Here is a 20,449-nt window from a genome sequence, read left to right as displayed (position 1 = left end):
AAGTGACAGAAAAGTGACAAAACATTTACGAAGAAGTCTTGACAAATTCAAGAGGTGAAAAAAGAGGTGAAAAAACAGGTGAGATCTCACCTCTTCACCTAAACATTATTTTTGGGTCCTTTACACTCATTACGAAGAAGTCTTGACAAAACATTTACGAAGAAGTCTTGAAAATTCAAGAGGTGAAAAAAGAGGTGAGAAAACAGGTGACATCTCACCACTTCACCTAAACTTTATTTTTGGGTCATTTACACTCATTACGAAGAAGTCTTGACAAAACATGAAAACATATATAATTTGTGAAAAGTGAAACATTATATAATGTTTTCGACCCAGAAGACTAACAATTTCCGAATAAAAACTTCATTTATACTAAACATCTTCAGGGCTAGAGGGCGCCTGGAAGCCCTCCGAATACAAACTTCATTTATACTAAACATCTTCAGGGCTAGAAGGCACGAAGTGCCTGGAACCCCACTACCTTTTTTTTTTTTTTTTTTTTTAATTAATATGAAATTATAATTGTTATTTCGAAAAAAAATTATTCATGATCAATTTATGATTTAACCAGTTCCTTCAAATTAGGAGAGCATATTCAAATATAATCGCTCATTAAAATCAATTTTATGTTTTTTTTTAAATCAAATTATCTCATCATAAACCATGCAAACTGACTATTTGTTCTTATCACCATGTTACCAATATCAGAATTGTCTTTACAGCCAAAATTTCGCTCGATAAAAGTCCATCCAATAGTGAGATAATTGAGCAACGAACATTTTTCCATATCACAAAAAACCTCCCCTTCAAGTAAAGTTTAAAAAAGCCAGCATATTGGATTTTTAATATTGATTTTCCGTTAAATATATTCTATATCAGTTGGAATAGCTTATTTATCATTTTATAAACATTTCAATTTTTGCTTTTGTTTTCCTTAAAAATATACATACTATTATTAATATTAATATATTTTCTTGAATAAAAACAACATTATAATTTCTGTCAATACAATTGATGGAAAATTTAACAAATTTCATTTTAGTTATTCTTCATGCCTGACATCAGCATTACTTTTAATCGCCAGACGGTTAGTTGGTATTACTCCGATGATTGGACTGTGTCTAAGCTGTGTAATGATATACAATCCAAGCTTAACCTCTCCAATCAGATCTATCTTGGTCTCTATGGTAGTGTCTTGGATCCAAACACATATGTATTGGATACTACGCTTGTTCAAGATATCATTACAGTTCTTGATCATAATTTCCTTCCAACATAAATTTGCCAGATGATTATGAAGGTGACCCTCCAAAAGGACATTTCAGAGTGTATTCAACAGTTACATATGAGTCACTAACAAAAGGCATTTTCATGCCAGTTTCACCTGATTTAGACTTTGATTCACAAAGGGCTCACATCATCCAAGAAATCGAAAAGACATATAATATTCAAGACATTGATGTCATTGTATATTTGCCAGGTGCTATTCCTTATCTCCGTGGAACAATTAATGATTTCTTTTCCATTTACACTGCTGCAAAGAAGGTTTTGTATATCACTGTTGTAAGTAAATCAGTTTCCACATTCAGAGGTCTTTCATTGCCATCATATTACCATTCAGTCAAAGCAAATATTTGTGCAATTACAAATGATCAACAGAAATTCTGTATCTCTCCATTAAACAACCTTCCAGAAGACACAGTTGTCTTAGGATCAGCTTTAATGGGCTTGTTATGTGTCACAGATTACAGAATTCTCCAAAAGATCATTGGATGGTTTGAGAACAACACAAAATATGCTCCATGCATCATTGCTCTTCATGACATCCAGAAGAAAGCTTTGATAAGGTATCACCACATTATTACCATCACAACAACTCTTTTTGCTATTGTTAAGAATATTTACAACACGACTTCGATTAACTATAGCCAAATCTTAGATTTCTTCAAATATGTTGATCACCATTCACAAAGTTCTCCTTCAAGAGTTACAATGAACATCGCCCCATTCTTGAACACATCAACAGGACGCTATTTCTTCCTGAATTTCAGCGATTATGAAAGCATCTCCACATATAATTCAGATTTCTCAAGATGCTTTGCCACAACAATCAAAAGATCATTACCTGAAGTCAAAGATTTGAATTCCTCTCAGAGCCAAATATTCAAAGAATTCAAGATTATTGAAGCAATCTCAAATCCTAATCCGATGATCATCAGGGGAAACAACACATTCTTACTTTCCCTTGGAACATGCTACAAACAACAAGACAGTAAAAGCATTGTTTCCCAGAAACAAATCCAATACATTGATCCAAAAGAAGGAGAAATAAAGGTGGAAGTTATTGACACAATGGCTGAAGCTCTAAGATCTAAAGGTGTTGTAATCGACACTCCAAGTGAAACACAACAAATCAACATTATCTGCATTGATACATCAGGATCAATGGGCGGTACAAGCCTTGAAATTGCAAAACAATGCTTCAAAATCATTGTTAACAGAGCTTATGAAGTCGGCCCATTATCACTCTGGTTTGTACATTTTTGATACAACGCCAAAAATAATTTTACCTTTATCTCCAATTCCAAACGAATTTCACAGAGCTGTCGATACAATTAGAGCTTGGGGTTGCACTGCTTTATACCGCTGCATTGAATTAGCACAAGATGAAATCAATGCAAAAGTTAGGCAAAAACCAGAATTCAAGAATGCAATTAAGAGAATTATTGCTCTTACAGATGGTGGTGATAAGAATATCATTATAAAACGAATAATCACATGCAAAAACTAGCTGATATTGCAAATGGTTTAGTTAGAGACGGAATCGTATTTGATTATATCGAATTGGGAGATTATCCAGAATATCCACCACAAAACATAGCAATTAACTCAGGAGATGCTATCTTCAGTTCTCCGATAGAGATTTCATCAAAAAAGGAAACAACAAATCGATATCACAAAAATTAGACGAATCTTTGAAAGTGATGGTTTCTTCAACTTAACACTCAGACAATTTGGACCAGTTAAAGGCAATTGTGTTGATAGAGATATGACAGTGAAACATTCTCCAATCTCAATAGTTCCTGTGAAGAATTTCAATTATAAGCAAGAAAGACTTGAGACATTGAAGAAGAGCATTTATCTCTTGGAGCAAAAGCCAGAAATTACTCAACTTGGAAACGAGATTTTGTTGAACATGAAGGATTGTGCAATTCATTTCGAATCACAAATCAATAAGAATTTCTACTTCTTCATCAAGAAACCTTCTCCTAACGATGAAGATAAACAATTCGGCAAATACTGGAATGTATACATAGAACAAAGAAAGATTCGCCATATGGTGCAAACAAATGGTTGAAACTTGCAGTCATCATTCCAAATGGATTCCCAGTTACAGCTCCTGAAATCAGATTCTTATCTGTTCCTTTGCATCCAAATATCACAGCTGATGGTTCAATCAACATCGATGTTTTGAGAACAAGACACAACTCCAATGTCACAATCTTCTTTGCACTTCTTTCGATCAAGAAACATGCTTTCAAAGCCAGATTTCAAGAATATCCAGAACATGGATGTTTTGGAGCGAATTACGCCATCAGTCGATCTGATTTCTATTATTAGAAATTCAAGCTTCTCAGAAGTAAGTTTGCCAGCTTACAATGAAGATTCAAGCGTAATTGTCAAACTCGGAAGAGCGAGAACAGTCAAACCGAAATTCTGTGACCCATTCTCATTCACAAGAATGGAACATCCAGTTAAGGCATCATCCGGAAACTACTTCGAAAAACAAGCCTTAATCTACAAATTGAGCCAATCAAATGGCAATCTTAATGATCCAATCAATGGCCAGAAGATTCAAGACGTCAAAAACACCCCTGAAGATCTCCAGTTCTTAGGATTCATCAGAGAATACATGAAGAAGTATAACGTTGAATAATTTGAAATAATTTTTTACTTTTTCGATTAAACAATTCCCGCATAATGAATTGAATTTTAGGCCCACAAACGCCTTTTTTTATTTCTAAATCATCTCAAATTTTTTACTTCTCAATTGATCAGGTGAATAGTTAATATTTTCTGTATAAACTAATATGTATCCCTTATAGTTTTTTTACTATTATAACAAGGATTTGCTATGAGAGATTATCAGAAAATGGTAAGTGTCACCATTAAGGAATCATTGATGAACAGAATTAATGATAAAAGATATTTTTGAAAAAGAATTTTTTTTATTAAAGATATTTTGTTTATTTACTTTAAGTGAAGACTTCTGCGCCTGCCTTCTTACATTTGAGAACAATGATTAGCAACTATAATTACAAGGACAAGAGCTATGAATATAGAAGCAATAATCATAGGAATGATGAATCTTGCAGATCTATAATAAGCGTTTCCATCATCATAGTTCTCGAATACTTCATGAAGTGTCATATCAGCAAGAAACCAGCGATTCTTACTGATCCTTCTGTGACTTTGATCTGAACCTCATAGTCAGTTCCATTCTTAAGCCTCTTACACCACAAGTGGCTGCTGGTAATAGAATATCCAGGCAGAAACTGCTTTTCAGAATTAAGGATTTCTCTGTGTCAACTGTTCCTCTGTAGTCTCCACCAACAGAGAACTCGAAGACACCGCCATAGATTGTTCTATCTCCGAGGACACCAATGGAATCTCCTGTATCATTAAGTTTGACATTGAATGTTAACTTGCAGCCTTTGTCAAGTTGGAGGCCTTTTCCGTTGTAATACAAGCCGTTCTTGACAATCTTGCACTTCTTTTCACTGCTCAACTCGATGTCGATGTGTGTTGCAGGGATAATTTGTCTAGAATTGGAGATAACATCAAGATGTGGTTCAATTTCGTTGATTGATACATATTTACCATTCTTATTGTCATTGACAATAAGTTCAAGAGTTCTGCACTTGTATGTATTATCAAAGAACATCTTGTTATCCTTAGTTGTCAAGTTAAATGTTCCAACTTTTGTACCATCGCACTTGATCTTGCTGTTGAATCCATTGGCTTGCCTTCCATTGATGTTGCAAGAACTCTGTCGATGATGATATCTGAGCCAAAGTCGACCTTGTATGTAACTGGAAAGTCACTTACAGTGCATAAAGCATTTTGTTTGATATCCTTATCGAATAAGATCTTGTCCATTGAAATAGAAGAGTCATCTGGCTTTGGAGCGGACTTAACAGTGAATTTATCAGTTGCATACTCGCGATGAACAGTATCATAGTAGTGACCGAGTGTTGGATCGTTCTCAAGCTTTGGCTTGAAGATGTGGTCAACATCATCAGGACCACAACCAGGAACCAAACTCTGTTTCCATCAACGTTCTTGAATTCTCTGATGAACCATCCATTGAATACTTGACTTGGCCAGATCCAGCGTTATCTGTGTTGTAAACAATGAATCTGAAGTTGTATTTAGTTCCTTCCTTAAGGGAAATTGATTTAGTATCTTGTTTAGCGGTTGCGGCTTCAGATTTATCACTTGAATAGTAGAGATACTCTCGTCTGAATCTGGATCGCCAGAAAGTGTAAGAATCGGTGATGTAGAACAACATTCCTTCATCGTGTTGGAAGATGAATCTGTACTTGGTTGAGTTCTCTGGAACAAAGACACCTTCTGTGACACAAATCCATGGAACAGCTGCTTTATCAGATCCATAATTGTTGACGACCATTCCCCATCCGATCAATGAAGTTGGTAACTCTGTTTCTAGCTGTTTGTTGTAGATCTTATAAGCTTCTTTTGGTGTTGTTGTCTTTGTAGCACCATATGATTTGAGACTCATGTAGTTCATCCTACAGCCTTTGAATCTCTGTTCCAAAGTGATGATGCAAATTGTTTTCTCTCCATTTACTTTATCTTTAAGTGTAACATTGAACATATCAATCATTGATGTGTTATCTGGAGGTGTGTACTTGTATTTGCCAGTGGTGAGTTTTTTGAGCTCTCCATACTCTGCTTTCGAAATATCATCGAACTCAAATGCATGCATTTTGGCTCTAGACTTGATGTTCTTTGTGAAATCAAAGTAATACACACTACGGGCTGGAATACGGAATGGTTTGTGTGTTGTGAAGCTGTAATTATCCTCCAATTGATATCCACTGCACCAGATCATTGTAACTGGATGAATTCCTTTAGTTTCATTTGGCTTAATTCATTATTGCATCTATCAGAGATCTGTGATGCTTCAGGGAATTCAAATGTCTTGAAATATGCACGTAAATCTCTATGGAAGAACTTGGCACAGTGCATAAGGAATTCTGATGTATAAGTGCCATAATCACTGCGTTTGTAGTATATCTGGTGCGTGTGTGCTCTCAAACACTTTCTCCAGGCATCGAGACCGAAGAAATATGCGTTGTTTCCATACCAGAAGAATGGGCCTGCATAATCTTAGTAGCATCCATGTTTCCGAACTCGTGAGTAAATATATGCCCAGCCATTAGCGGCGTTGAAGGAAGCGCCACCTAATGTGATCTGTCTTGTTGCATCAATTTCTGTAAGCATGGCATATGTGATGAAATTGATGACGTTGTTTGTTGTTTCGCCTGTACCAGAGATACCCCATCCGCTTTGGAAGTGGTGGCCATACTCGTGGACGTTACCCCAGCAGCCCCATTTGGCTCCTTCGTAGTTGATCATAGCTGTTGACCAGCTGAATGGTGCTTGGATGAAGTTTGCACCGACAAAAGCAACAGCTGCACCGGCTGGAACATAAGAATCGAAGTTGAACCACATAGCTGTTTTAATTCTGCCATCCTTTACGCCTATCGTAGTTTGTGACTTCGTTGACAGAATACATTACACGGCCGACAGTACGCCAGAATGCACCTGCATCACTCATTCTGATTTGGTTGCGGCTGAATGTGGATGGAAGATGCACTTGACATTACCTGTATCGTAGAATGTAAGTGTGCTACATAGTTTCTTGTTTCTTCTTCCCAATCTTGATCTGATTCCGCACCATAGCGGAATATGGAATTCTAATACCACCTGTAATGTTGATTTCAACACTATGAAGTGGGAATGTATCAATCCAGCATTTGATATCCATGTAGCCACCCAACGGATAGCCAAAAGTGACTTTTTTAGCATTAAGAGTGAATGAAACTGAAATTTGGATACTCTGAGTGAGATCGCCATTAGATGGTGCTTGTCTGTTCAAAACGAGATTAAGTTTACCAACGGCAAATTCAGGTATCTCAATGCGAGATGTAGATGATTTATTCTTAATGGTATCCTTGAAGACAACTTTGGCAAGAATTCTGGCGAGTTTTGTTGGATCTGCTGAAGCTCTTAAGAATTTTGCCATAAAATATGCAAAATCATGATCTTTAGAACTTGTAACTGTATAAACAGGATGCCAAAACTTCTGAAGAGGGCCATAAAATTCTGTTGGAATTAATTTCGAAATTTCTTTAATGTAATTGACGAAATCATGATCTGGATTGGCTAATATTTCGTCCTCAGGAGTTGCATCCAAATATGGCATGATAACTTTTATGTATTCTTTAAAATCGATTGTTTTGAATTCAGGCTGTTCAAGCATTTGCACTTGTGAGATTTTGTCTTTAATATCTTCGCAATATCGAGAATAATTTATATAAGGAACGTTATCACGTTTCATTCCGTATAAACTGCGTTTGATACTGTCTTCTGGACCTAATTCAAATAACTTGAAATCTCAAAACATTTACGAAGAAGTCTTGACAAATTCAAGAGGTGAAAAAAGAGGTGAAAAAACAGGTGAGATCTCACCTCTTCACCTAAACATTATTTTTGGGTCCTTTACACTCATTACGAAGAAGTCTTGACAAAACATTTACGAAGAAGTCTTGAAAATTCAAGAGGTGAAAAAAGAGGTGAGAAAACAGGTGACATCTCACCACTTCACCTAAACTTTATTTTTGGGTCATTTACACTCATTACGAAGAAGTCTTGACAAAACATGAAAACATATATAATTTGTGAAAAGTGAAACATTATATAATGTTTTCGACCCAGAAGACTAACAATTTCCGAATAAAAACTTCATTTATACTAAACATCTTCAGGGCTAGAGGGCGCCTGGAAGCCCTCCGAATACAAACTTCATTTATACTAAACATCTTCAGGGCTAGAAGGCACGAAGTGCCTGGAAGCCCCACTACCTTTTTTTTTTTTTTTTTTTTTAATGAATATGAAATTATAATTGTTATTTCGAAAAAAAATTATTCATGATCAATTTATGATTTAACCAGTTCCTTCAAATTAGGAGAGCATATTCAAATATAATCGCTCATTAAAATCAATTTTTATGTTTTTTTTTAAATCGAAATTATCTCATCATAAACCATGCAAACTGACTATTTGTTCTTATCACCATGTTACCAATATCAGAATTGTCTTTACAGCCAAAATTTCGCTCGATAAAAGTCCATCCAATAGTGAGATAATTGAGCAACGAACATTTTTCCATATCACAAAAAACCTCCCCTTCAAGTAAAGTTTAAAAAAGCCAGCATATTGGATTTTTAATATTGATTTTCCGTTAAATATATTCTATATCAGTTGGAATAGCTTATTTATCATTTTATAAACATTTCAATTTTTGCTTTTGTTTTCCTTAAAAATATACATACTATTATTAATTATAATATTATTTCTTGAAATGAAACAACATTATAATTTCTGTCAATACAATTGATGGAAAATTTAACAAATTTCATTTTAGTTATTCTTCATGCCTGACATCAGCATTACTTTTAATCGCCAGACGGTTAGTTGGTATTACTCCGATGATTGGACTGTGTCTAAGCTGTGTAATGATATACAATCCAAGCTTAACCTCTCCAATCAGATCTATCTTGGTCTCTATGGTAGTGTCTTGGATCCAAACACATATGTATTGGATACTACGCTTGTTCAAGATATCATTACAGTTCTTGATCATAATTTCCTTCCAACAATAAATTTGCCAGATGATTATGAAGGTGACCCTCCAAAAGGACATTTCAGAGTGTATTCAACAGTTACATATGAGTCACTAACAAAAGGCATTTTCATGCCAGTTTCACCTGATTTAGACTTTGATTCACAAAGGGCTCACATCATCCAAGAAATCGAAAAGACATATAATATTCAAGACATTGATGTCATTGTATATTTGCCAGGTGCTATTCCTTATCTCCGTGGAACAATTAATGATTTCTTTTCCATTTACACTGCTGCAAAGAAGGTTTTGTATATCACTGTTGTAAGTAAATCAGTTTCCACATTCAGAGGTCTTTCATTGCCATCATATTACCATTCAGTCAAAGCAAATATTTGTGCAATTACAAATGATCAACAGAAATTCTGTATCTCTCCATTAAACAACCTTCCAGAAGACACAGTTGTCTTAGGATCAGCTTTAATGGGCTTGTTATGTGTCACAGATTACAGAATTCTCCAAAAGATCATTGGATGGTTTGAGAACAACACAAAATATGCTCCATGCATCATTGCTCTTCATGACATCCAGAAGAAAGCTTTGATAAGGTATCACCACATTATTACCATCACAACAACTCTTTTTGCTATTGTTAAGAATATTTACAACACGACTTCGATTAACTATAGCCAAATCTTAGATTTCTTCAAATATGTTGATCACCATTCACAAAGTTCTCCTTCAAGAGTTACAATGAACATCGCCCCATTCTTGAACACATCAACAGGACGCTATTTCTTCCTGAATTTCAGCGATTATGAAAGCATCTCCACATATAATTCAGATTTCTCAAGATGCTTTGCCACAACAATCAAAAGATCATTACCTGAAGTCAAAGATTTGAATTCCTCTCAGAGCCAAATATTCAGAGAATTCAAGATTATTGAAGCAATCTCAAATCCTAATCCGATGATCATCAGGGGAAACAACACATTCTTACTTTCCCTTGGAACATGCTACAAACAACAAGACAGTAAAAGCATTGTTTCCCAGAAACAAATCCAATACATTGATCCAAAAGAAGGAGAAATAAAGGTGGAAGTTATTGACACAATGGCTGAAGCTCTAAGATCTAAAGGTGTTGTAATCGACACTCCAAGTGAAACACAACAAATCAACATTATCTGCATTGATACATCAGGATCAATGGGCGGTACAAGCCTTGAAATTGCAAAACAATGCTTCAAAATCATTGTTAACAGAGCTTATGAAGTCGGCCCATTATCACTCTGGGGTTTGTACATTTTTGATACAACGCCAAAAATAATTTTACCTTTATCTCCAATTCCAAACGAATTTCACAGAGCTGTCGATACAATTAGAGCTTGGGGTTGCACTGCTTTATACCGCTGCATTGAATTAGCACAAGATGAAATCAATGCAAAAGTTAGGCAAAAACCAGAATTCAAGAATGCAATTAAGAGAATTATTGCTCTTACAGATGGTGGTGATAATGAATATCATTATAAAACGAATAATCACATGCAAGAACTAGCTGATATTGCAAATGGTTTAGTTAGAGACGGAATCGTATTTGATTATATCGAATTGGGAGATGATCCAGAATATCCACCACAAAACATAGCAATTAACTCAGGAGGATGCTATCTTCAGTTCTCCGATAGAGATTTCATCAAAAAAGGAAACAGACAAATCGATATCACAAAAATTAGACGAATCTTTGAAAGTGATGGTTTCTTCAACTTAACACTCAGACAATTTGGACCAGTTAAAGGCAATTGTGTTGATAGAGATATGACAGTGAAACATTCTCCAATCTCAATAGTTCCTGTGAAGAATTTCAATTATAAGCAAGAAGAACTTGAGACATTGAAGAAGAGCATTTATCTCTTGGAGCAAAAGCCAGAAATTACTCAACTTGAAAACGAGATTTTGTTGAACATGAAGGATTGTGCAATTCATTTCGAATCACAAATCAATAAGAATTTCTACTTCTTCATCAAGAAACCTTCTCCTAACGATGAAGATAAACAATTCGGCAAATACTGGAATGTATACATGAGAACAAAGAAAGATTCGCCATATGGTGCAAACAAATGGTTGAAACTTGCAGTCATCATTCCAAATGGATTCCCAGTTACAGCTCCTGAAATCAGATTCTTATCTGTTCCTTTGCATCCAAATATCACAGCTGATGGTTCAATCAACATCGATGTTTTGAGAACAAGACACAACTCCAATGTCACAATCTTCTTTGCACTTCTTTCGATCAGAAACATGCTTTCAAAGCCAGATTTCAAGAATATCCAGAACATGGATGTTTTGGAGCGAATTACGCCATCAGTCGATCTGATTTCTATTATTAGAAATTCAAGCTTCTCAGAAGTAAGTTTGCCAGCTTACAATGAAGATTCAAGCGTAATTGTCAAACTCGGAAGAGCGAGAACAGTCAAACCGAAATTCTGTGACCCATTCTCATTCACAAGAATGGAACATCCAGTTAAGGCATCATCCGGAAACTACTTCGAAAAACAAGCCTTAATCTACAAATTGAGCCAATCAAATGGCAATCTTAATGATCCAATCAATGGCCAGAAGATTCAAGACGTCAAAAACACCCCTGAAGATCTCCAGTTCTTAGGATTCATCAGAGAATACATGAAGAAGTATAACGTTGAATAATTTGAAATAATTTTTTACTTTTTCGATTAAACAATTCCCGCATAATGAATTGAATTTTAGGCCCACAAACGCCTTTTTTTATTTCTAAATCATCTCAAATTTTTTACTTCTCAATTGATCAGGTGAATAGTTAATATTTTCTGTATAAACTAATATGTATCCCTTATAGTTTTTTTACTATTATAACAAGGATTTGCTATGAGAGATTATCAGAAAATGGTAAGTGCACCATTAAGGAATCATTGATGAACAGAATTAATGATAAAAGATATTTTTGAAAAAGAATTTTTTTTATTAAAGATATTTTGTTTATTTACTTTAAGTGAAGACTTCTGCGCCTGCCTTCTTACATTTGAGAACAATGATAGCAACTATAATTACAAGGACAAGAGCTATGAATATAGAAGCAATAATCATAGGAATGATGAATCTTGCAGATCTATAATAAGCGTTTCCATCATCATAGTTCTCGAATACTTCATGAAGTGTCATATCAGCAAGGAAACCAGCGATTCTTACTGATCCTTCTGTGACTTTGATCTGAACCTCATAGTCAGTTCCATTCTTAAGGCCTCTTACACCAACAAGTGGCTGCTGGTAGATAGAATATCCAGGCAGAAACTGCTTTTCAGAATTAAGGATTTCTCTTGTGTCAACTGTTCCTCTGTAGTCTCCACCAACAGAGAACTCGAAGACACCGCCATAGATTGTTCTATCTCCGAGGACACCAATGGAATCTCCTGTATCATTAAGTTTGACATTGAATGTTAACTTGCAGCCTTTGTCAAGTTGGAGGCCTTTTCCGTTGTAATACAAGCCGTTCTTGACAATCTTGCACTTCTTTTCACTGCTCAACTCGATGTCGATGTGTGTTGCAGGGATAATTTGTCTAGAATTGGAGATAACATCAAGATGTGGTTCAATTTCGTTGATTGATACATATTTACCATTCTTATTGTCATTGACAATAAGTTCAAGAGTTCTGCACTTGTATGTATTATCAAAGAACATCTTGTTATCCTTAGTTGTCAAGTTAAATGTTCCAACTTTTGTACCATCGCACTTGATATCTGCTGTTGAATCCATTGGCTTGCCTTCCATTGATGTTGCAAGAACTCTGTCGATGATGATATCTGAGCCAAAGTCGACCTTGTATGTAACTGGAAAGTCACTTACAGTGCATAAAGCATTTTGTTTGATATCCTTATCGAATAAGATCTTGTCCATTGAAATAGAAGAGTCATCTGGCTTTGGAGCGGACTTAACAGTGAATTTATCAGTTGCATACTCGCGATGAACAGTATCATAGTAGTGACCGAGTGTTGGATCGTTCTCAAGCTTTGGCTTGAAGATGTGGTCAACATCATCAGGACCACAACCAGGGAACCAAACTCTGTTTCCATCAACGTTCTTGAATTCTGATGAACCATCCATTGAATACTTGACTTGGCCAGATCCAGCGTTATCTGTGTTGTAAACAATGAATCTGAAGTTGTATTTAGTTCCTTCCTTAAGGGAAATTGATTTAGTATCTTGTTTAGCGTTTGCGGCTTCAGATTTATCACTTGAATAGTAGAGATACTTCTCGTCTGAATCTGGATCGCCAGAAAGTGTAGAATCGGTGATGTAGAACAACATTCCTTCATCGTGTTGGAAGATGAATCTGTACTTGGTTGAGTTCTCTGGAACAAAGACACCTTCTGTGACACAAATCCATGGAACAGCTGCTTTATCAGATCCATAATTGTTGACGACCATTCCCCATCCGATCAATGAAGTTGGTAACTCTGTTTCTAGCTGTTTGTTGTAGATCTTATAAGCTTCTTTTGGTGTTGTTGTCTTTGTAGCACCATATGATTTGAGACTCATGTAGTTCATCCTACAGCCTTTGAATCTCTGTTCCAAAGTGATGATGCAAATTGTTTTCTCTCCATTTACTTTATCTTTAAGTGTAACATTGAACATATCAATCATTGATGTGTTATCTGGAGGTGTGTACTTGTATTTGCCAGTGGTGAGTTTTTTGAGCTCTCCATACTCTGCTTTCGAAATATCATCGAACTCAAATGCATGCATTTTGGCTCTAGACTTGATGTTCTTTGTGAAATCAAAGTAATACACACTACGGGCTGGAATACGGAATGGTTTGTGTGTTGTGAAGCTGTAATTATCCTCCAATTGATATCCACTGCACCAGATCATTGTAACTGGATGGAATTCCTTTAGTTTCATTTGGCTTAATTCATTATTGCATCTATCAGAGATCTGTGATGCTTCAGGGAATTCAAATGTCTTGAAATATGCACGTAAATCTCTATGGAAGAACTTGGCACAGTGCATAAGGAATTCTGATGTATAAGTGCCATAATCACTGCGTTTGTAGTATATCTGGTGCGTGTGTGCTCTCAAACACTTTCTCCAGGCATCGAGACCGAAGAAATATGCGTTGTTTCCATACCAGAAGAATGGGCCTGCATAATCTTTAGTAGCATCCATGTTTCCGAACTCGTGAGTAATATATGCCCAGCCATTAGCGGCGTTGAAGGAAGCGCCACCTAATGTGATCTGTCTTGTTGCATCAATTTCTGTAAGCATGGCATATGTGATGAAATTGATGACGTTGTTTGTTGTTTCGCCTGTACCAGAGATACCCCATCCGCTTTGGAAGTGGTGGCCATACTCGTGGACGTTACCCCAGCAGCCCCATTTGGCTCCTTCGTAGTTGATCATAGCTGTTGACCAGCTGAATGGTGCTTGGATGAAGTTTGCACCGACAAAAGCAACAGCTGCACCGGCTGGAACATAAGAATCGAAGTTGAACCACATAGCTGTTTTAATTCTGCCATCCTTACGCCTATCGTAGTTTGTGACTTCGTTGACAGAATACATTACACGGCCGACAGTACGCCAGAATGCACCTGCATCACTCATTCTGATTTGGTTGCGGCTGAATGTGGATGGGAAGATGCACTTGACATTACCTGTATCGTAGAATGTAAGTGGTGCTACATAGTTTCTTGTTTCTTCTTCCCAATCTTGATCTGATTCCGCACCATAGCGGAAATATGGAATTCTAATACCACCTGTAATGTTGATTTCAACACTATGAAGTGGGAATGTATCAATCCAGCATTTGATATCCATGTAGCCACCCAACGGATAGCCAAAAGTGACTTTTTTAGCATTAAGAGTGAATGAACACTGAAGATTTGGATACCTCTGAGTGAGATCGCCATTAGATGGTGCTTGTCTGTTCAAAACGAGATTAAGTTTACCAACGGCAAATTCAGGTATTTCAAAAGTAATTAATTCACCTGGCATTGCGTATAAAGTTGTTGAATGATAAATGTCATAGCGATCGTTGATGAACATTCTCAACTTTATTCTGTCAGCTCTTTGAATTTCGGCAATATAAGTGTCATTTTGAATAAATTGCTTAATTCCAGCAGGGTGGTAATACAGTTGACCTTGCGTTAAATCTGATGATGCTTTGCAAAATTGTGCTTTCATTTTTTCGAGTTCGCTTGAAATTTGGGCCTTTGTAGCTTTCATTGTGTGACCTGGCCATCCATAATCGTTATCATTAGCAATTTTAGGTGAAGAGTATCCTGCATCGCGGATGTTTTTAATGCCGGATGGTTTATGTTTAAGAACTTCAAGGACTTCATATCCATCAATTTCTTGTACTTGAACTGTATTGATGCCATGATATCCAAATAATGAAACATTATAGGAAAGACTGAGAAATGGTAAGAAACAAAGCATTTTTTAGTAAAATAAAAATATACTCTCAAAATAATTTTTGCCCTCTCAAAAGAATACTGTTCATAATAAAATTTGATGTAATTATATTATACAACAATAGTTATAATGAAAAAAATTGATTGAAAAAATTAGAGTTTCAGAGTAAAAGTTATAAAATACGACATAATTTTATGTGACCAATAAGATTTAAAAATTATGCCAATGTCATCGTGCAATTGATAACTAGTTGTATGGGTCTTTCAAAAATTGAGAAGAAGATATTATAAATCCCCAAATTTTATTTTTGATATTTGAAATATTTATAATTCTGTAAACAATTCTATGCAGAGTAGGTGACAAAAGTGCATACTCTTAAATTAACCTTAAATGTTGATTTTTCGATAGAGTAGGTGCCAAAAGTGCTTACTCTTAAACAACCGTCGGATTTCCGGGTGAAATCGTGACACACTTTCGTCTTTCGTAGGCAGTGGTGGTTGTTACAAAAGGTAACTTCGAATGTAGCGTGAAATCTGCAAAAAAATTCTGAAATTTGAATGGAGAACACAAAAATTGAATAGTTTACGTCAATAAAAAAGAGAAAAATGAAGCCAATGTGTCTCGAACCTAGGACTTAGAGCCGCAATCCCACTGTTTATCACATTACACTACATGCATCTCTCACCTCAGTGAATGAGATCAACTATATGATAACTTTTTTCCCATTATATTCTTGTGGAAAGTGCACAAATAGCAACTTTGACCCTCTCTCATTCTATGCAAAAATTTTCAATTAAATCTCAAAAAATCGTGAGACGCTCGAGTGGTTTTCATGAAGTTATAAGAAGATTAGCTTGAAAATTTAGGTTCCACAACTATCATTAAGAGAAAATTTTTTTCTAAGAAGTGACCGAATATTTAATTTCAGCATTATGCGGCATATCTAAAAATCCAACTTCTATAAAATTTTAACTCGTATCGAATTGTCATTCTAATACAATACAGGCATTCATAACTTTTTACTGCAATGGAATTATTAGGAATGAGTTAAAACACAATGAAATAGTATACATTCTAAAAAATACCATGTTACTAATTCAAATTAACTAAATTAATGATATTTTATGTAATTTAATGGAATATCTATTTGACCCTAGTATTGTTAAGCATCATCATATTATATTTATATTGTAACTTGATAATATTTTGATAAATTATTTTTATCGAACACTAATTAACAAATTGAATCAACCACTGAATTAAAGTTACATAAAACCAATCATTAAACCCAATGATTAATATTAAGAATGATTAAAATAAAATATTTAACAAATAATCTACAAACAAATAGATAAGAAGCTCATTCATCACCGATATTAGCAAGATAATCATAATCATCTTCACTTGATGATAGGAATTTTTGATCAGGCTCTTCTTTTTGCCTAAATGATTCTTGTTGAGTTTCCCAATTTTGAGTTTCAAACAATTCTGATGGTAGATCTTCATCAACCTCTATTGTCATTGTCGAAGGAATGGATTCATCCATGTTAAACAATTCTAATGTTAGTTTCAATGCCTTTTCTGTTGTAATATCAGGAACATTGAAATCAATGTTTTCTAGAATCAAAACACTATTTGGAAATGTTATATCAGACAAAGCTTTAGCACATTCTCCGGGGTTTTTGAAGATCCTCTTTCTCTGCGACTTAGATATTGCTCGATTACCTTTCAGTACTTTTTGTTTTGGTTCAGCAGCAGGTGGAAGTCTTGGAAGGGAAAAACTTAAGGCAATGACATCAAAAGCAGCATAAAGGACCTGGATAATAGCTAATTTTGGCCGCTCCCAATTTGATAATGTCACTGTTTTATCTTTAATTGAAAAAAGGGGTGGCCCAACAAATGTTGCAACCATATCATGGAAATTTCGAGAAAATCCATGTGGACATAATCTGTTTGATGCTATATCTTCTATTTTAACGTTAATATCTGTTCCAAACAAGTCTTTCAGCTTTCTCATATCATTTCCTGTGCTTTTTCCTATGAAACTGTGTGTCTCTAAGAACTCTTTCAGGATTTCACTTGGCTGGGGAGGCAAATGCCTAATAAGAAGTGCACAATTATCCGTGGCAAATTGAAATAACGAAATATGATTTTGAAATTTGGAAGAATATGAAACTCTCCATTCAAAATCAATACATATCGGGTCATCAATATCAATTAACTTGAGATGTTCCTTAAACTCAGGATGGTCAACAGATGTGAGATAAATCAGGGAAACTCGACCTTTAAAGAACATAACTTTCCTCATTTCGCCAATATCCCAATCATTCCTTCGGAGTGCTGGCAAATAAAAATTATCATTAATTCGAATTGACCCACAATACTTCATTTTTCTTCAAAAATAATCTTCGGGTGAAAATTCACCGAGTTTACAAAATGACACTTTTACCATACAAATTCAAAAAATAATAAAATCATATTTGAACAAAACGACATATAAATGTAGTATTATCGCTCTCTTTTCTACTATAGCCACACAATGTTGTTGCAACCAAGAACAATTTAACATCTTCATATCGAATTAGATTATGCTTGAACACCCTTTTCAACTTCTATGCTTAGTTGAGCTGATTTTTGTTGCAAAGTTGTAATTAGCTTATCTGATCTTTTGTTGACATTTTGAACTCTTGACCAACATGCTTCTAAACGATCACATATTGCGTTAATTCTATCTATATCTGCTTCTATTTCATATTTAGGAATTGCTTTCGAAATTTCTTGAAGTTTATTAAACATTGTCTGTAATGCTTGCTGAACTTCCTTTTGATCTTTCTTAAGCATTTCTATTTGCTTGTCTGTGACACTTTCAAGTGATTTGCAGTGATAAAGGATTTCAGTATATATAGGTTCGCGCTGTTCTTTACTCATTTTCCAATAAAAGTGACAAAAATTTTAGTGTCGAGAAACTCTATTACAGTAAGTATTTCCGAAAATCAGTTTATCTTGTACAAAATTTCTATGGGCATACTTTTTATTACTGTTTGAAATTCAATCTGAGTGATTGAATTGAAATTGATTAAAATCGTATCATAACGAAACATATCATTTATGCAATATATTGGAGTTAATGAAGAAAAATGCCTATTTGCAAGTACCTTTTTTGAATTTCTCATTAAGATCACTCAAAATATTGAATAAGCAAGATATAACCAAAGAGATAGTATAAATATATGATAATTTCAAACAAATTTAGAGTAAATTACAAACAAAATATAAAATAAAGTAAATAAGAAATTCATTTCTTCTTTTTCGACTTTGAAGGCTTCGGAGCCGTTTTTAAGAATAGTCTTACATAATTTTGGATTGTCTTAACTGATTCAAGCATGTCATACATCTGTTTTGACTGTCTAATATGCATTTGTGAAAAATATCTTTCATCAGCAATGGCAGGAGCTCTCTTTTCATTGATTTCCGCCAAAGATGTCCTTAAAACAGCCACATCACTCTCTAATTTTTGCATTTTTTGCATGGCAAGCGTCGATTCTTTTCCTAAATTTGCCATTTCTGTATCATACTTTGTAATTAGATGTTGAAGCTGTTCTTCATCTTTTCTGATCAATCTTCGTGAAGCGTTCTCATCATCATGATGAGATTTTTGTGTTTTTCCCATTTGATTATTAACTTCACCAAATTCTGCTTTGAGATTTTCTTCATGAGATACAATTTCATCTTCTTTTGTTTCTTCTGTATTGATAGGAACTTCCATTGACCTTGCTTGTACTAATTGTTTCTTTAATGAATCTAATTCTTCTTCTTTTGCACGTATTTTAATATCTTTTTCTCTATTAAGTTGTATATCCTTTTGCTTAAGTACGTCAATATGCTCTTTATTGATTTTTTCCATTGTTTGGATTTCTGCAACGATTCTATTTCTCTTTTTATCTTCCTTTACGTGTTTTGAGAAAAATTCTGTTTCTAAGTTTATCATTTCTTCTAGGTATTGAACAATTTTTGGTTTAGAACCTACAGCAGAGTCTCTTTGTTGAACAATAGGTTGAAATAGTGAATGATAGTTATCCATTTCACGTACCAATTCACGAGATAGCTCTTGACATATCATAACTTCTTCTTCAAATGCATCTTCGAATCCTGGTTTTGGATATCCGTCTGTTGTCATGATTGATGACAAATATTGTTGATGTGCATGAAATTCTGCAGAGTATTCTTTGATAATTGGTGGAATTTCATCGTTTGATTCAATAAAATCTGCCATTGTTGGTAATAATAATGAAAATTCAACTCTTTTCTTGCATTCGTCAAGAATACAAAGAATTCTTTTTGCTCCGACAGAAGATATCTGCAAAGCATCATTGGTTGACATAGTGCTAATTCTCTCTTTAAATTCTTTATTGTTGAAAAGTAATCGAAACATTTATTTTTGAATTGAACAAAAAATTTTTTACACGTTTTTTTAGAGATTTGCTAAATTGTGCAATTTGGAATTAATATTTATATTAAGTAAGGCATGTAATGATATGTTGTTGGATTCTTTCATGAAAAATTTATATCTTTGATATTAATCTCATGAAAAATATGTTTTGGAAACAAAGAACATGCTTGGATGATGTTAGCTAGTGCGATAAATAGTGGATCCCGAACAATTTCTAAAAATATCAAATGATAAAAATAAAATGAAAGATATATCAAGTTAATTAATCAATATGTTTAAAATGCTATGTCAAAACTCGAAACCTATACAATTAATATTGTAATTTATTTTTTACAAAAGATAAGGAATTTGCGATGATTGATGATGCTCAAAAAGACTAAGGAAAAGTAAATAGATTAGTAAACCTAATATTAAGTAATCTGTTCAGAACTTATATTTTGGAAAATTCGATATACTCATCAAATTCCTATAGGGAAAACTTCAGTAAAACAAAATAAAGATATGTATTATTCTTAGTCAGGTTGATTTCATCAGGACCATGGGGATATTTCCTATTAATTATGTTTTATTTTAAATCAAGCTCACGAAATATCTGTATTGTTGCAAATTTGCTCAAAATAATG

General features: G+C 34.5%; 8 protein-coding genes across 8 annotated transcripts, besides 4 other annotated features; 3 read left to right on the top strand and 5 right to left on the bottom strand.

Moving 5' to 3' along the window:
- Window positions 1–499: 499 nt before the first annotated feature.
- Window positions 500–805: a mobile genetic element.
- Window positions 806–1,051: 246 nt separating this feature from the next.
- TVAGG3_0495680 (protein modification by small protein conjugation) lies at window positions 1,052–1,279 on the top strand (the record flags this gene model as incomplete). The annotated part of the gene is made up of 1 exon (XM_051236378.1): window positions 1,052–1,279. The coding sequence occupies one exon, from the start codon at window positions 1,052–1,054 to the stop codon at window positions 1,277–1,279; it is 228 nt and encodes a 75-aa protein (XP_051094202.1).
- Window positions 1,280–1,371: 92 nt separating this feature from the next.
- Window positions 1,372–2,547, top strand: TVAGG3_0495670 (protein modification by small protein conjugation; the record flags this gene model as incomplete). The annotated part of the gene is made up of 1 exon (XM_051236377.1): window positions 1,372–2,547. One exon carries the CDS (start codon window positions 1,372–1,374, stop codon window positions 2,545–2,547), a length of 1,176 nt encoding a protein of 391 aa, XP_051094201.1.
- A 1,906-nt stretch (window positions 2,548–4,453) lies between these two features.
- On the bottom strand, window positions 4,454–5,477 carry TVAGG3_0495660 (uncharacterized protein; the record flags this gene model as incomplete). Its single annotated transcript, XM_051236376.1, has 1 exon — window positions 4,454–4,945. The coding sequence occupies one exon, from the start codon at window positions 4,943–4,945 to the stop codon at window positions 4,454–4,456; it is 492 nt and encodes a 163-aa protein (XP_051094200.1).
- A 2,712-nt stretch (window positions 5,478–8,189) lies between these two features.
- Window positions 8,190–8,497: a mobile genetic element.
- A 241-nt stretch (window positions 8,498–8,738) lies between these two features.
- Window positions 8,739–11,676, top strand: TVAGG3_0495640 (protein modification by small protein conjugation; the record flags this gene model as incomplete). The annotated part of the gene is made up of 1 exon (XM_001330161.2): window positions 8,744–11,635. The coding sequence occupies one exon, from the start codon at window positions 8,744–8,746 to the stop codon at window positions 11,633–11,635; it is 2,892 nt and encodes a 963-aa protein (XP_001330196.1).
- Window positions 11,677–11,837: 161 nt separating this feature from the next.
- Window positions 11,838–11,870: a mobile genetic element.
- A 68-nt stretch (window positions 11,871–11,938) lies between these two features.
- Window positions 11,939–15,412, bottom strand: TVAGG3_0495620 (experimental autoimmune prostatitis antigen 2-related family; the record flags this gene model as incomplete). Its single annotated transcript, XM_001330162.1, has 1 exon — window positions 11,954–15,400. One exon carries the CDS (start codon window positions 15,398–15,400, stop codon window positions 11,954–11,956), a length of 3,447 nt encoding a protein of 1,148 aa, XP_001330197.1.
- Window positions 15,413–15,726: 314 nt separating this feature from the next.
- Window positions 15,727–15,783: a mobile genetic element.
- A 953-nt stretch (window positions 15,784–16,736) lies between these two features.
- Window positions 16,737–17,765, bottom strand: TVAGG3_0495600 (3'-5' exonuclease protein; the record flags this gene model as incomplete). The annotated part of the gene is made up of 1 exon (XM_001330163.1): window positions 16,737–17,765. The coding sequence occupies one exon, from the start codon at window positions 17,763–17,765 to the stop codon at window positions 16,737–16,739; it is 1,029 nt and encodes a 342-aa protein (XP_001330198.1).
- Window positions 17,766–17,962: 197 nt separating this feature from the next.
- Window positions 17,963–18,304, bottom strand: TVAGG3_0495590 (uncharacterized protein; the record flags this gene model as incomplete). The annotated part of the gene is made up of 1 exon (XM_001330164.1): window positions 17,963–18,304. One exon carries the CDS (start codon window positions 18,302–18,304, stop codon window positions 17,963–17,965), a length of 342 nt encoding a protein of 113 aa, XP_001330199.1.
- Window positions 18,305–18,671: 367 nt separating this feature from the next.
- TVAGG3_0495580 (IQ domain-containing protein D family) lies at window positions 18,672–19,808 on the bottom strand (the record flags this gene model as incomplete). The annotated part of the gene is made up of 1 exon (XM_001330165.1): window positions 18,672–19,808. The coding sequence occupies one exon, from the start codon at window positions 19,806–19,808 to the stop codon at window positions 18,672–18,674; it is 1,137 nt and encodes a 378-aa protein (XP_001330200.1).
- Between the last annotated feature and the right edge of the window lie 641 nt (window positions 19,809–20,449).

The sequence above is a fragment of the Trichomonas vaginalis genome, chromosome II, assembly GCF_026262505.1.
Source record: "Trichomonas vaginalis G3 chromosome II, whole genome shotgun sequence".
NCBI lineage: Eukaryota > Parabasalia > Trichomonadida > Trichomonadidae > Trichomonas > Trichomonas vaginalis.
The sequence above is the reverse complement of the archived record's forward strand: the minus strand, read 5'-3'. Positions and strand labels throughout refer to the sequence as shown.